The 17,577-nt window shown below is 33.6% G+C and overlaps 1 protein-coding gene across 12 annotated transcripts in view; it reads left to right on the top strand.

Annotated features, from left to right (window-relative positions):
* Positions 1–17,577, top strand: part of LOC110097826 (BTB/POZ domain-containing protein FBL11) — a 93,288-nt gene that overhangs the window by 69,154 nt on the left and 6,557 nt on the right. For 8 of the 12 annotated variants that reach the window (XR_003700127.1, XM_020824421.2, XM_020824425.2 and 5 more), the window contains 2 exons: positions 12,478–12,558; positions 17,107–17,151. Coding sequence is in view for 8 of the 12 variants with exons in the window: in XM_020824421.2 (XP_020680080.1) it covers positions 12,478–12,558; positions 17,107–17,151 (126 nt within the window). In the remaining 4 variants the exon portion in view is untranslated. Of the gene's footprint in view, positions 1–12,477; positions 12,563–15,772; positions 15,905–17,106; positions 17,152–17,577 lie in introns of all 12 variants that reach the window. The other 4 variants (XR_003700126.1, XR_003700128.1, XR_003700129.1 and 1 more) reach the window with 2 other exon arrangements.

Raw genomic sequence — 17,577 nt, 5'->3', positions numbered from 1 at the left:
GACTTTTGAAATTGACCCATCAATCTCTTTGAGACCCTCTTGGACAATAAGATTAATAATATGTGGGGTACATTTAATATGAAAAAATTCACCTTCGCATAAATAGAGCACATCTCAAATTCAATTGATTTCTCAAGTAGTTTACACAAACATTGTTTGCAGATGTGTTATCTAATAATATGTGGGGTACATTTAATATGGAAAAACTCACCTTCACATAAATAGAGCACATCTCAAATTCAATTGATTTCTCAAGTAGTTTACACAAACATTGTTTGCAGATGCGTTATCTAATGTAATACTGAAAAGTTTAGAATCAATTTTCCATTCAAGAAAATATATTGTAATTTCTCAAACAGTGCTATACCATTATGGGGTGGTGGCATAAAAGAAAAATTAATGATCTTTTTATGTAAATTCCAATCATTATCAATAAAATAACCGGTCAAGCAAATAAATCCAATTGTGTTTATAGATGTCCACATATCATATGTAACATAAACTTTGTTAGAGCACTTGGATAATTGTGACCGAATATTAGAAAGTTCTTTGGTGAATAATTTCTTGCAATTATTTCTTGTTGTATTCCTAGAAAACAGTTGAACATCCCGAGGAAGATAGGTTAAAAGTCGAACGCTCAACCATTCAACACATTGGATAGGCAAATCATGCATAATTATGCAAGCAGTAAATAAATCATGAATTATGTCGAGTTAAACTTAAAATCAGTCATAGAAATAGATGAATTTGAGCCGATTTGCAATATGAGCTGGCCTATATCTCGTAAATTTCTTTTCTTGCAATTTTACAAGTGTCTCCTTAAGTTACCAACCCCATTCTTACTATCACATAAGTATTGTGCATCGTATTTTTTACATTTACACCTTTGTTTACCATCTGTAGGATTAGATAACATCTCAAAATGACCTCAAACCTTGGAAGTCAACCTTCTATGATTCTTACTTATAACTGAACCATCATTATCTGCATCATTAGATGGCTCTGCTACATTAACCTCAATGCGAACTTCCTCATTCTCATGAATTAAAATCTCATGAATGGTGTTTGAATCCTCCATCTATTAAACCAATTAAATCATATTATACAATGCAAAAATGTAATAGCCAATAAGCCAATTATGATTAATAATTCAATACTGCGAGTACACTAAATAACAACATGCTTAATGCATTACAGTAGGGGGAATTAAGTATAAATTTTATTGTTATAATAGAGATAACGTATTTTAAACGGGTCAAAATATGATTCTTCCTATGATTCTTCCTTCCAAGCCATCAAATAACCAAATAGTATAACCCTATATTGCTATAATAGAGATTGCCAACAACTCAACAAGAAGAGTATAACTACATAATAAGTTAATAACCCTATGTCCTAACTAATGGAGAGGTCACAGAGACACAGACTTACAACTATCAAAATATCAAATCATAACAATCATTATTCATTCATCAACACTCAGCAGGCCTAAATCATTCAACAGCATTCCTAAACGGCCAAATAACTCAAAAATATATAAACCCCTAAAAAAACGAATGGAAAAGGTGCAAAATGTTATGCCCTAATCGTCATTTCAAAACCACAACACTAAAATAATGGAGATAATGCTAAAATAACACTAAGTCAGTGACTTAGTAACACAACAACAACAACAACCACTTAACTTAGTATTATGCTTCTCTTTTAAAGGCCAACATTCGGCACCATAAAGCATTGCAGGCCTCACTACCATCTTATAGAATTTTCCCTTAAGTTTGAGGGGTACATTTCTATCACATAACAAGCTCGATGCATTCCTCCACTTCAACCATCCAACTTGAATTCTGCTGATAATATCCCCATCTATTTCACCATCACTCTGAACAATAGATCCAAGATATCTAAAACGTGTACTCTTATTAATGACTTGATCGCCCAAAGTCACAATCCCCTCACTAGGTCTATTACTACTAAAATTACACTCCATATATTCCGTTTTAGATCTACTCAAGCGAAAACCTTTAGACTCTAAGGTTGACTTAGTAACACAACAAATAAAAAAAAAATTGGCAAGACTCATAAGTTATAATCAGAACCGAAAGAATGTTAACACCGGCAAGATTTAAGATATACTGATAAAGAAACCAAGGAGGCGATGATGCAGAGGACTAGAGGAGGAGAAAAGCTGAAAAACTCCAAGCATGAGGGAGGAATCATCGCGAGAATGATAGCATCGAGCAGACTTAACTTTGACGGTCGAAGAGAGACGAAGACAGAAGACTCTCATTCGAAGTCTCAAGTCGAATGAGCAAACTTGTAAATGGCTAAAATCGTAAATAGGGTGGCAAATTGGGTCAAACCGGGTCACAATCGGGTTTCTGGGTTGATTAGAACCCGATCCAAAATTTCAAACGGGTCAAAAAATAGAGCTCGAACCTGACCCGTTCTGAAACAGGTTTGACCAGAATCCGAAAAAATCAGGTTGAGTTCGAGTCATATTTTCATGTCGTGTTTATTATTGACACCCCTAATACACACCCATTGCATCTCATGCATACTCACCATGCAATATGCAAAATGTATTATGCAAGGCACATCATTCAATATACAAATACATTGTACATCGTAGTAGTGCATTACATTAATATGCAAAAGTATTATATGTTGTGTAAAAGCATTTAAGTCACCATGTAAATCCACCATACATATTATTCTCCAACAATGCGACATACATATACACTATCTCATATAGGAATATATTACAAAAAATGCATTTGAAAAGCACATTCCCGAATGGTCCCCAACGAGCGTGTAACATGCATGTCTAAGGAGGCTGTGCATACTAAAAAATAATAAGTTTTAAAATATGTAAACATGCACCAAATAACAATACAAATACACAAACAAATGTGTAATTGTGCAAAGTGCACTAAAAAACAAAACCCTGCATGTGCTCCAACGAGCATAACATATATACGTGATGTCTAAAGAAATTATGAGTTTTTTCAAACGTGCGAAATACATTGTATTAGTATATAAAATGGCACATTATTTAAAATAAAATTTAAATGACCCGCATAGGCCCTGACGAGCGTAATATATGTACAAACGTGATCTCAGAGGATGCTACATGGGTCAAAAGTGAACTTAGGTTCAACTTTGATCCTCCTCTTTGAATGAACCGGAGTTGACATAACTTGAACCACCAAACAAATATACGATCATAGTGCTGATCGGAGTATTTGATTTTATACATTCATATTAGGCCTTCAAGGCCTATTACAAGAAAGGTTCACTGCTAAAAGCATAAACTCTTGGAACTAACACTTGTTGAATTAACCAACATATTTAATTTTATACGTTCATATTAGACCTTCAAGATATTTTACGAAGAAAATTCATATATTGAAATACATACTATCAGTTTCGATACCTCTACGATAACTCAAAAAATTAGGACTTGAATTTGATTCTCTATTTATAGTTAAACAGAGTTAACAATGTTCAATTAATGAAATGAAAATACTCACAAATCCCTGATGATGATTGTGTTGAAAGCTTATCTCAACCGGAGGGGATCATGCTTCTTAAATGCCTCCTAAACTCATAAAAATACAACATTTAAAATGATTTCAAAATCACCCCGATGATGACCGTGTTGGATGCAAATCTCAATTGGAGGGGTCCACACAAATTTATAAGAAATGCCCTCAAATCTCAAAGTTTATTATCAGCAGCTCAAGTTTAAATAAAATTCAAAAATTCAAAATTCAAAATATCCAATTGAAATAAATTACCTAAACTCTTAAAGCAAAAATCTATCTATCCTCCCCAACAGTTTGTCACAACAATAACAATAACATCAAACCTTTATCCGACTACGTGGGGTCAGCTACTTAAATTCTTTTTCTCAATTATGAGTTAAATGCTCTTTTAAATCTAAAAAAGAAGGGTCGTTTTTAATGTTTTCTAACCAAGTCTCTTTAGGTCTACCTCTACCTTTCTTAACATAAGTCAAATCTAATTCATCTACTTTCCTAACCGTCATCGGAAGGTTGCTGTTTTATGTGACCAAACCATCTAAGGCAACTCTCTCTAATCTTATATTCCACTAGAGCTACTCCAACCTTTTCACGTATATGCTCATTTTTTATCTTGTCTCTAAAAGTAAAGTCACTCGTCCACCTGAGCATCCTCATCTCTGCAACACTAAACTTAATGTTATATTTCTCTTTTAATGTCCAGCATTCGACACCATAAAGCACTGCAGTTCTAACTACCATCTTATAGAATTTTCCCTTAAGTTTGAGGGGGACTTCTCTATCACACAACAAGCTTGATGCATTCCTCCACTTCAACCATCCAACTTAAATTCTACTAATAATATCCCCATATAGTTCACCATCACTCTGAACAATAGATCCAAGATATCTAAAACATGTACTCTTAATAATGACTTGATCGCCCAAAGTCACAAATCCTCCATTTGATTAATTATTATTAAAATTACACTCCATATATTCAGTTTTATACCTACTCAAATAAAATCCCTTAGACTCTAAAGTTGACCTCCATGATTAAATTTACCTTCAACTCCCTCTCTAGTCTTATCAACAAGAAAAATATCATCAACAAAAAGTATACACCAGGGTACAACCTTTTGCAAATGTTTAATGAAAGCATCCATAACTTTGCAATAGTTTGTTGAGGTGGATAAATTTGAAAATCACTTCGTCTCACAAAGAGCGATTGTTCAATCAAAAATATCATTAAAATTCTTTCTCAAACCATCTCTTGCCAGTAATGACATAACACATATCCTCTAACAGATGGTTGCGCTACTAGATGGCATGACACATGAATGGTTATTATCGGGGCCCTCCAATCGGGTGATTTTATCACCAAATGGTACAATTAAATTATGGTCATTGACATAGTCTGCATGTCCCCCAATTGCTTTAAATTTTTTAGTAATGAATCAATAAGATATAATTGATAGGGCACAAATCCCTTTGTTAACTAAGGTGGACCCTGGTCTGTCACCTTAGACAAACATTCATCTCAAGTTTATGAGGTACCCTTGGACGACGCAACTCGTGACTACTAACAAGCATCCTTCGGTTAGGCTGGGTCAACTACCTCCTCTCTTATTAAATAGACTAAGGATAGTGATGGCCCCGGATGACGGAACCATAAAATTTTGATCGGGTTCATCATCATTCTTCCCACCATCCATTTTTTAAGTGTGTGGTGATAAATTTCAATTTTCAATATCTAAATCTGCTGTTACTATTTGCTAGATACTATGTATCTATTCTAACAACTAGTTTTAATCGAAAATTCTCTCTCATTATCAGGAGGGGTAATTAACTATAGGGGTTTGCTCCTATAGAAAGCCAGAACTTAGATCATAAAGTCCTCATAAAATGTGGGTAAAATCTCTGGGTAGTGTTTTATCTAAAAATTCAATTTAACTTTTGAAAATTTACATCGAAACCTAAACTCGTTAAAACTCTCATCGTTCACATAAAAAAAAAGCTGCGGAGAGGTCGGGACACAAATTTTTGGAACCCACACAAAGAACTTATGATTTTTAGTCCAAAACGATACATCATTATTCTATTGGCCAAATGTGTTTGCATTATTTGCATTATGCAAATCAAACATCTCTCATTGAACACAAAATTGCAATGATCCTTTTGTGATTTGTAATTCCAAATATCGCAAATCCTCAAATCTTTATGCATCTAGATGTTATAAAGATTTCTCATTCCTCCTTTTAGCTCACAAGCTATAGGAATCCTCCAACTCATTAGCCTGAAAGCTATGAGTTTTACTTGTTTCACTTCAGCTCAAAAACTAAAGAGAACTTTCTAAAATTTAATACGAGAGCTATGGATTAAACATCTTCTTTCTCTTATTTAGTTTCAAAAGCCATAGGAGTCCTAACCTTAGTCCAAAGACTAAGTGTTGCTTAATTCTCATTTGGCCCGAAATCTGAAGGGAACTCCTCAATCCTTAGCGCAAAAGCTACAGGTTCTATCATATTCCCCTCAACCTCAAAGTTATATGAATTCTCATTCAACCTTTAGTCTCAAAGCTATATGTTTGGTTCTTTCTATTTGGTCTCAAAGCTAAAAGGAATTTCTCTCTTCACTTAGCTTAAAAGCTATGGAATCCCTTCTACCTTCAGCTCCAAAGCTTTAGGTATTTCATCATCTTCATCCATTTGATCCCTAATCAAGTGGTTAACTCCTCTACTTAGAACCAAATTCTAAGTATCCTTTAACTTACCAAAAAATAAGTGATCATTCTTTCATGACAACTAAAAAACAAATTAAAATCTATTTATTTCAATTAGGTGAATTTCACAAAGCATAAGTCAAATCTTTAGACATGTTACCTTACTCTCTCAGGTAAACATTTCTCTTATCCAAATATTAAGAAAACTCTAAGAAACATCTAAAAATCATTTAATTTTTCTTTTGATACAATGATAAATTATTTCACCTCAAAAGGTGGAATTCCTATATCATTGGATCTTAGAATATAATGAGCAATAAGTTAAATCAAGCTGTGATTGCTCTATGAGTTCTTTCTAATACTCATAAATATGAAATATTAAATATTAAATAAAAGCTTTAAGTCACAAACAACTTAAAGTGAAATCACTTATGGATTAAAATTAAATATCCTCCATCCCATAACAAAAAACACCACTTATAGCGTGGTATAATACACAGCCAGCACACACTTATATGCACGGCTCCTAGGCATACTCGAATTAAATTTTTTTTCTACATATGTAGTTGATATATTTGGTGTGATAATTTCTATATTGTCTGTGTTGTGGAAATTTCTCTTAAGTGATTAAAGTAAAGATATATATTTTTTCTTTAGGTGGCCATGTCTAAAAGAGAATAAATAAATTCTAATTATAAAAAATACTTACAAGTGATGCTTAAAGCGTCCAAAGAGGCATGATGAATATAATAGAAATAGGGTTTGACACTTTAAGTGTCAAGCAACTCTGAGATGTATTGTAGGCCTAATCCTCTTGTTCTATAGGTTTGAGTCTTTTTACTTTCTATTGCTCATATATTATATGCGTCCTAATCCCCTTGTTCTATAAGTTTGAGTTTTTTTTACTTTTCAAATGTAATTAATAAACTTATGATATCTTGTAGGCCTATGACACGGGTGCGGCGTGGACACGACATAATAATTTTTTAATATAATATATAAAAATTAAGGGGACATTATATTAAAAATGACAAGCATTAATAAATCAATTTCATTATAACTTGTTTATCTTATAACATAAAGATGATTAGTACAAAATGTCTAGTACAACCACAAAAATATAAGCAAAAAATCATTTAGTACAATATGAATGTCCAATTATTACTCAATAGAGAGAATGATAGAATTAGATTCAGAGGTTGGTCTTTGGCCTTCAATATCATCATCATTGCTTCCAACTCTGGTTCATCTAGAAAAAGATTTGCAACCTCCAATAATCCCATATCATCAAGGCACTCGAACTCATCTCTAGCAACATCCCACGTCTTGTTATCACCTGTCATATAAAGTGGGATTTTCCTTGATAGAAGACGAATATTTGTATGCACATAAACTAAATCTTCAGCACATTATGAAGTTATTTTATTCATCTTCATTGATTGAATAAATAAGTATATGCTTCAATTTCTCTCACAACAGGAAGAGGATGATTCTTGACAAAAAAGTTTTATTGCTATTGTTTGAAGAAGCGGTATTGAAGCTCCACGAATCAACCACCACATTTTTGGATTCATCCTCCATCTATGAACCAAAGATTCTTGATCACCAAAATCCTCTAAATATCCAAAAAACTTTGCAATTTCTATATTAATTTTCTTCTCTCCTCATTTAGGAAATATCTTTTCAGGCATATTTTTCTCATATTTGAAACTTCTAAATCTTTTTGTTGGTGAGACACGTTGAGGGTCTTCTTGAAGCCATTCTTTATTTGAATACCTTCAAATAATAAAAAGCATATAAAATTTTTTGTTCATTTACCAAGAAATTTAAATAAATTTAAAAGATGAATACAAATGTACCTTGGATTTAATGAATGAGCAAAACAAATGTTCATTTACACGTGTCCATGCAGTGTCGGACGCGTGTCTGTGTCCGACACTGCATACCCTCTTTAAGCGGAGTGTCGGTGCATCATAGCAAGCAACTCAGCTGCCACTCATAATTGTAATAATTTAGATATTATTTTACTTTTATGTTGGTTGATTATATATATATATATGTGTGTGTGTGTTTGTTTACTGAGTGCACATTTAAAATGCATGTTTCTATCTAAGTTTGTTCATTTATTTTTACTTGGCGGTGGCTTAGACATGCGTTGTACGGTATGCTCTTAAGATAAAATTAGGATTTCTACCAATTAAAGGATTCCAATAAAAAAAATCAACCATAAGATAACATGTACTTTTTTATCAAAAATTATATGGCTTACTCAAATAAGTCACATTTTCATTAAAAAAAAAATGATCATATATAGCCCAGTGTGTCTTTTTTAGAAAGCCCTCATATTAATGGTAAGATAACAAATAAATCTACATTCAGTGAGTTATCATTTGCATACCCACAAAGTTAGACATCTTGACCAAAAGCTAAGTTGTATCCCCTATCTCTTAAATCAAAGTAGCTTTATCTATCTTACATATGCATTGAGCGAACTATATGATTTTAAAAGTGTTTTGTTGGGTTAGCTGACGGTCCTTTCCAAAAGGGCTATAAGTCTAGAGCTCGGGTTGAATGAGCCTCAAGTGAGGTGTAGGTTTGTAAGTCCTTTGTATTCTATTAGACAGTTTATACGAATTAATCATCAGTAGCCCTCACCTTAGATCTAGGATCTAAAACTGAGGTTAACTCCAATCACCTCATAAAACCTCACATTCCAAACATTTTCTTCAATCTATGATTTTGGAATATAAACCCCAACTTTCTAAATCAAATAAGTCAACTCGAACAAAAATTTAATTTTAAAATATAAAGCCCAATATATGTTAGTTTGAGCACTTTTGAGTTTTTCAGAATCAAGTATTCTTATATTTTCCTTCCTTTAGTTTACATTCTTAAAATTTTGATTTCAAGTTGATCACATCTTTGAAATTCCCAAAGACTAAATTTTTTAAAACAAGATTTCTCAAACTCAAAAATGAAAATATAAGTCAATATTTAATGACTATAAAGAAACCACTTGTTTAATCAAAAGTATTCTCAAGTAATAAATATTTGAGATGCAATTAATCATAAGAGCATGCCCCTATGAGGCATCCATTTACTAGAATAAAATAAATTGCATTCAATCAAATATTGAAAAGAGAAAAATCTTTATAAAATATAAAATTGTAAGGGTGTCAATATTTGACCCGACCCAAAACCTGACTCGAAAAATTCTGGGTTCGGGTAACCTCGTTTACCAGACTAGTCGGGTTCAGGTTTCGTTTTTCGCCCCGTTTATAAAATTGGGTCATGTTCGGGTTAACCCGGAAACCAAAAATCAACCCGGGTTGACCAGGAAACCTCACCTGCATTACACAGCACGATCCTGTCCTCACCTAACGTAAGGACTCCACAATCCGCACCTAGACCCACAAAATTTGAAATCACATTCATTTCTTTACGAACAGTAAAAGGTCAAGTTGTGGCAGACTTTCTAGTAGCTCATCCAGTACAAGATGTTTGCTCAGTCAATGATGAGTCACCAGATGAATAAATCATGAATCTAGAATCAAATCAAAAGTCCATATGAGAATTCTATTTTGATTGCGCTACTTCTGGTCAACAAGAAACATTTGATCATATTTTTCCAAGAAAAGTTGGAATCAATATAGTATTCGTTATCCTAGAAAATGGTGGAATATATTACTCTTATCATTTGTCAGAACCGCATATGAACAATGAAACTTAGCATGATGCACTAATAACTAGGTTAGAATTGATGATCTTGAATGAAATTAAAGATATTAAATTCTTTGCAAATTCACAGCTAGTGATTAATCAGATAGCTGACCTTCAATATTATTGGTCATACATAATTGACGGCTATATGAAAATTGCATGTTGTTGTCACCAATGTCAAGTGCACGGCGTGGTTTTACATCAACCACCAAATGTGTTACACCAATAGTTGCTTCATGACCTTTTAAAAGTTGGTATATGGATATTGTCAGTTTAATTGATCTGCCATCCTCCAGAGGTCATAGGTTCATCTTAGCAGCTACAGATTACTTCTCAAAATGGGCTTAAGCAGTTCCTTTGAGAGAAGTCAAAGTTCATCATATTCTAAATTTCTTTAAAGAACATATCATATATCAATTTTGTATTCCTCGTTGAATCATATTCAATAATGATCTGTTATTCAAAAGCACTAAGATAAATAACTTTTCTAAATGTCACAACATTTATTAGAGATACTTAATAATCTATTATCCCCAAACAAATGGATTAGTTGAGGCCTTCAATAAAATGTTGCTTCAAATTCTAAAGAAAATGCTGGATGATAACAAATGCCAATGACATGAATAGTTAGGAGAAGCTTTATGGTTATATAGAATCACATATAGAACTCCTACTCAACCTATGCCATTTGCTTTGGCATTCAGAGCAGAGGTTGTTCTCCCTCTAGAGGTACAACTACCTTCATTGCGTATAGTTGTTAGTTATAAGATCACAGAAGAACAAATGCAAAACTCATATTAGAAGAACTCGTAGGTTTTGAAGAAAAGCGTTTGATGGCTCAACCGAAACTCAAGATATATAAAGCTAAAATGATTCAAGCACATGATAAACTAGCTAGCCCGAGAACTTTCCAAGTAGAAGACTTGGTTTTTTGGTCCTGCGAAGACTCATTTTGTCTCATTGAAGGATATGCGGTAAATTCAAACCAACTTGGAAAGGTTCGTTCGTGATAGAGAAGGCATATCAAGGGGGATCTTATCAGTTGTTTGATTGTAAAGGAGATTGTCCAATGTTGCCTATATATCAAACTTTATTATGGTTAATAGTATTAAAAGACAAATAGTATAATAAATAAAATATTTCGTGTCATTGTTTTTGTATATTTGGTGGGGGCACATGAGAGATTTATCCTTACAAACGGACGACCCACTAAATCACGAATGATGCGACTAAGATGAGGAAGAACAAACTCTTACATTTCAAATTAAACTAAAAAGAATAAATTTTTAAAAACATTACAAACGACGACGGATTACAACTTTTGACTCGAAATCAAAGACGCCCTAAAGTTGCTTTACTTAGAGACGAAAGATACAAATGGAGTGGCACTTGCGGAGAGACGAAAGAGATTAGAAGCCGAGACGAAAGGTTGGAAATAAGTCACAAGATTTCTGGAGGGGATGAGAAAGAAGACGGACAAAGCTCGCAAGCTTTTCCAATAACCCGCAGGTTAGATTCCAAAAATCACATAACATTCACTATTTCAAACATTACAATCCCCTCATATTTATAGGTATGAAAGGGGAATACAAAAGGACACCAACATTAATTTTCACAAAAACCTAAACATCACAAGCATGGAAATCCCCCCATGTTAATCACGGAAAACCGCCCAAGCCCAGGAACCGAAGGAGCAATCGCGAGAGACAAGGAGGCCGCACAGAACCAAGGCGCCACAGCCACGAGAAATATCCCAGGCTCGGAAAACCAGCTGCCGGCCGGAATTCCAAGGGGCAAAGGCACAAAAAACTAAAGCTCATGGTGGAAGCCAAGGATCCACACATGGGAAATAACATATCTTGGAATTCTAAAAGCCGGTTTGAAATTCCAAGAGACAAACATAATTAAAACATTAAAAATTACATTAATAAAAAGATAACTATGAACTAAAATGTTAACTAATAATGAGCTAACCCTTAGTTCAATAAGTGAACTAAAGACCAGCTCATAAATGAGCTAAAATTTCAGCTCAATTTTGATTGAGCTTGTAGACTTGATGGAGGCCAAAATTGATTTATTTTGGACATGAGTTGACCCCCCCTTTGCCTACATCAATATTACTTGAATGTATTGAAATTTTTGAAAGAAATTGGGTCCAGAGAATAAGACTGGGTCTGAAGTTTATGCTAAAGCTTATAAATTGTAAGAAGCTTATAAAAGTTAATTGATTCATCCAATTTCAGCCAAACAGCAGGAAGTAGAGATGAATCACCAAAGTCTAGCGAGCATGAAAAAAAAAAATGCAAACACCCACCTTTTGCCAATCTAACTGGTATATTGTTAAATGTTTTTGTGAGGATGATCAGAAAATTTATAGCACGCCGCCCATATGGTTTTATGTTTTAGTATTTGGACGGGCTTCCATTTCTTATGTGCTCTTTGGCATTGTGATCAATTTGTTTTTTTTGTATTCTTTTGTTTAAATGACATAATTAAGTTCTTTTTATTTGTCAGGAATGTGGAAGGATAACTTCTCAAGGGGTTACATTTCTTTATAACTGCAAAGCAATAGAAGAACTCAAGCTACGACACAATGTAGGTCAACTTCTCATTTTTCTTCACATAAATGTGGATTATGTATGGTAATGATCTCTGCGTTAATAGTTCACGCTTTCATTTTATAAATACCTACATCTTCACAAGCATTAGAAGGGACGGCTCCAAAATGATTTATAGAATGCTATAATATCAGTTTAAACTGATATTGTTTATTGTATTGCATTAGGCCCAGCCTTGTAGGCAGTAACTTTCTGTTGTATCTTGTTAAATTTGATGAAGTCTTTGGACCTTCTGAGTAATTGTGATTACATTTCCTATGTATGGTCATGGTCAAGGTCTCATTGCAAACAAGTGTCTTTTTAATCATCATTATCATTATCAGCCTTATCCTAGCTATTCGAGTATGGCTTTGTGGATACTCATTTTTCCTTCTTTTTTTTATTTAGTGCTCATCAAGATGTTAAATCAATTATGAACAAATCTTTTTGAACAATTTGTATGCATTTTTTGTTATCTTTATCCATTTTTCATTAGGTTTATCAATTTTGCTTTCTAACTCTTAGACACTAATATTATTTACTCATCTAATGAGTATGTTTTCTATTCTTCGTAGTATTTAGCTGAACCACCTAATTTATTTTTCAACTGTCGTATAATAGATGTTACTCTAACCGCGCCCATCTAATATCTCAATTCATCCATCATAATTTTCCTCACATTTATTCTAATATTATTATTTTCATCACATTCAATATGATTTTTGTATTGCTTAACACTTAGATCCATATAATATAACCAATCAATTTAATGAAGTTAATTTTTTAGTCTTCATGATATCTTCTTATCGCATAATACTTTTAATCTACTAATCCATTTAAACTAATTCAATTTAAACTCTAAGCTAACTTATCTATATTCTCATTTTTTTTTTATAATTGATTTAAGATGCTTAAACATATCGCACTTAAGTATCATATTATCTTCTAATAATATTAATTGATAATTATTAATATCACACCTATGAAAGTGTATATAATTTACTAAGTCTTTTTTATAGGAATTATAAGCTTTCAATCTTCAATTTTTTTCTTCGTTGTTCTAACATTCCAATTATTCTAGCAAATGTCGATTAACGTGTCATTTCAGATATAGTATTTAACAATAACCAATACAAAAAGATACTAACTTAATATTATTTTTGATGTGATCCTTTGTGACACTTTTATCGCTCCTGTACTATCTTTAATACTAGACGGTACTATAGCATTCAAATCTTTATAGGTTGTTTGCTCAGAAGAATTCAAAATGCAAGCATTTTAAGAAACCGAGTAAAGTGTGTAGTGTATTTTTTTTTCTAATTTGTTGAACTCAATGCTAGTGTCGGGGTCGAGTTGATCGCATACGACAAATTTCAAAGCAAAGAGTGCGACATCGCATAAAATTTCTCTGACGCACGTCGCCCAAAAATCCAGATTGCTGAAATATCCTCTATTCACAAAAAGGATAACACCAGGGAATTTGGGGCAACTAAAATAACTAAAATCGACAGCCATATTGGTTGGGTTGTCAATTTGAGAAATTAAAATTTCACGCTTGCATATCGAGACAAATATGACATGCGCGATCAATGGTGATTTGGCGACCAAGTCGAAATACGACTAATATAAAAAAAAAAAATTTAAAGAAAAAAACTATTAAAATTAATTTTATGTTTAAAATCAATTAAATAAAAAAAATTCTAAATATAATTAAACCTAAAACCTAAAATCTCTGACATAAATGCCTAAACTAACCCTCACATTCCCTTACTCATTCCCAACCAATCCAACAACCCTCTCTCTCTTGAGAACTTTTATTTGGTCCGGTGAACGTACGTAGAGCTACGTTCGGCCGGCACTAAGATCACAGGCACAAAACAAGAAATATCGAACATATATCGAGCAATACCAACAATAACGAGAAATACCATTAGAAAAAACTCGATATTTTTTGGGATTGCTCGGTATTGATCTTCACAGAGCGGTATTTCTCGTTATTACCAAATAATACCTAGCAATACCGACCAAATACCGAGCAAAAACGGAGTAACAATCCTCTAACCGAACGTAGAGCTATGTCCGGTTACGTTCGGTCAGAGGACGTAATAAAAGTTCCTCTCTTGATCCCTATCATACACACAAGCCCCTCCTTTCTTTCTCGTTCTCTTATGTGACCCCTCTAAGCCACAAGTCATGCTGCCCAACAACCCTACATCTAGCCTCATCTCCGACCTCGCCGCCTCTATAACTTCCCTGCCGCCGCAGCTCCAGTCATCATCCACCTCCAACTTGGCATACCACCTCATCTCTGTCTTCCATTTGTTTTTCTTCTTCTTCTTCTTCTTCATCAACACTTCCTCTTTCTCAATTTTCTTCTTCCACCTGAAGCCCTAATTACCCTCCCCCCTCTTTCTCAACTTTCTACTTCCACCTGAAGCCCTAATTACCCTCCCCTCTCAAAATCCCTTCACACACCTCATACACCACCTCTACCAAAACCCTAACCTTCCCTTCATTTTCAATAAAATAAAAAATAAAAAAAGACTTATAGAGAAAATTATTTCTCTTTCTAAAAAGAGATAGCCCATTATCCCTCTCTAGCCCACCTTCCTCTCTATAATACCCAAATTTCAAAGTGTAAGTTGTCTCAGGAAGGGAGAGGTTATGGTTAGGATGAGATGAGTTGGGAGTCCCGTGAATAGGTGTTTTTCTGTAACTGAGATATCACACCGCATTTTGACGCCCTTCCGCAAGCTGGAGTGTAACAAATAGGGTGAATCCGAATAGACATATCTTTTACTAATATCCAGTCTTACCTAGTTCTATCAGGATCAAGTGAATAGGAAAGAGTCTATCTAGAACACCTCATGTTTTTTTCAAGTCTTATGATTTTATCTCAATATTTTATAATTGGAAGCATATTCAAAACACATCAAATAAAATACAGAGCTTGTCATGCTTTCAAATAAAGTTCACATACCCTGTACAGCTTCCTTCTCTTGCTTCTATATACATCCAAAATGTATGTACACAAAAATGCAGTCACCCTTCTATTTACGATTCCTTCGCCGATAAACCTGCCTAAAATGTCTGTCGATGACCTCATCAATATATATATATATATATTCTGTATTCACATATTTCTTGTTCGATTAATTTTCCAATACTTTAGGCAAGTCATATAATGATAATAGGCTTTTGCTCACTTGCAGCTCTCTCATTCAAAGTTGGATTCTAATTTTCAACTTTAGGCAAGTCATATGATGATAATAGGCTTTTGCACACTTGCAGCTCTCTCATTTAAAGTTGGATTCTAATTTTCAACTTTTAGAAATGAGAGTCAGGTACCTTCTGTATGATCTCTAAGGCTTATCTTGTCAGGTCTATCTTTTATGTATAACTTATCTCATTTACTTTTTCAATAAACTTTACATTTTCATAACATACACATGAATATGCAGCAACTCAGCTGATAAACCAGTTAATAAAAACATGATGAAACTGGAAATAATGTTATCCCAGTTATATAAAAATGTTGTCTCAATTATATAAAAATATTATTATTTCCTATACCATAGATTGGGTATCTCACCTTGTTCTCTAGGATCACTGGAAGAATTCGTTCTCCTAAAATGCTTCGACCTCTTTTCCGCTTATAAACAATCTAAAACAAATATTTGTCTTTCGTACATAGATCCTAAGAAAATAAAATAGGCTATATTAAAATCTAAAAAATTTACCTCAATTGCACTCCACATTCAACTCAATTTCCTTCCCTCTCCCTAACCTCCTTCCTCTCTTCCCTTCCTATGCTTTCCTTGCTTTCCTTATTTTTCATTACCGTTTTCTAAATTTCACTCCCAACAGCCGCAGCAGCCCTAGCAGCTCTCATGGCTTTCTGAGCTCACGACCTGCTCCCAATTCCAGAGAGGAGCCAGGTGGGAGGAATGAAGGAAATGCTTAATTAATTAATTACTAATATATTATAATGAACATGGCAAACTTTTATGAGGATGATTGTTTTGGGAGAGAACGAGTGACTAGAATGGTGGTTTAGGTATGTAACAAGTGTTGAGTTGCTAGTAGATGAGGAATCTCTAATTCACCTCATAAAAGGGTGAGCTCCTTGGTAAGCTCGAGCGAGTAGCGCTTGTTAATCACGGTGGGTGAGTTCTAAGAGTTCCAAGTGAGTATTGTCTCTCAGGTCATTTGGCGAGCTCCACTGTGGGCCCTTTTTGAGGGCAAACTCCTCTATTATGACCTCTCCAACTATCTGCTAAATATATGTGAATGAATATTCTGAGTATACGCATGCATCTCATTTGATGAAAGAAAAGTTCTTTCACATGGTTAAGAACTAGATCATCATTCAGAAACCTTTTTTTTTTCCTGTTAATCCTTGCCATGCCTTAACAACGCTTTCTTTAATATACGTAGATTCACAAGGTGACATTAGACATGTTAATCTATATTTCTTTAATTTGCTAACCTTGAAATCCAGAGCACAAAATTTGAAATAAACTCAACTTCCGTAATCAAATTTCAGGGCCGAGGGCTTGCTCGGAACTTCATGCTGGACGCAGCTTCAAAGGTAAAATTTGCTGTTTTATAATAAAACAAGGGAGAATCACATGCATGACACCCAATTTTTAGCTTTTTACAAAATTTGCACGTCTCTTTTTTTATTTTTTTTATTTTGAACTTTTTTTTTTTTTTTTTTTTTTTTTTTTTAAAAAACTAGAAAAGGTACCATAGTTAGCACAAATATCAGCTAACTTATTACAATCCCTTTTCACATAATTGAAAATAACAAAATTAAAACTATCAATTATAGATAATTTATTCATACCTTTGGCTTCTTTCTTTTTATGAATGAGATTGATAATATTGATATTATCACTTTCAATTATGATACCTTTATAACCATGCATCCAACCTTTGAGTATATCTTTACCAGAAGTTATAGCTAGAAGCTCCAAATGAGTGATGTCCCAATGAATTTCAGGCCTCCCAAACG

The sequence above is a fragment of the Dendrobium catenatum genome, unplaced genomic scaffold (assembly GCF_001605985.2).
Source record: "Dendrobium catenatum unplaced genomic scaffold, ASM160598v2 fragScaff_scaffold_231, whole genome shotgun sequence".
Taxonomy (NCBI): Eukaryota; Viridiplantae; Streptophyta; class Magnoliopsida; order Asparagales; family Orchidaceae; genus Dendrobium; species Dendrobium catenatum.
This window is presented reverse-complemented; position numbering and strand designations above follow the sequence as displayed.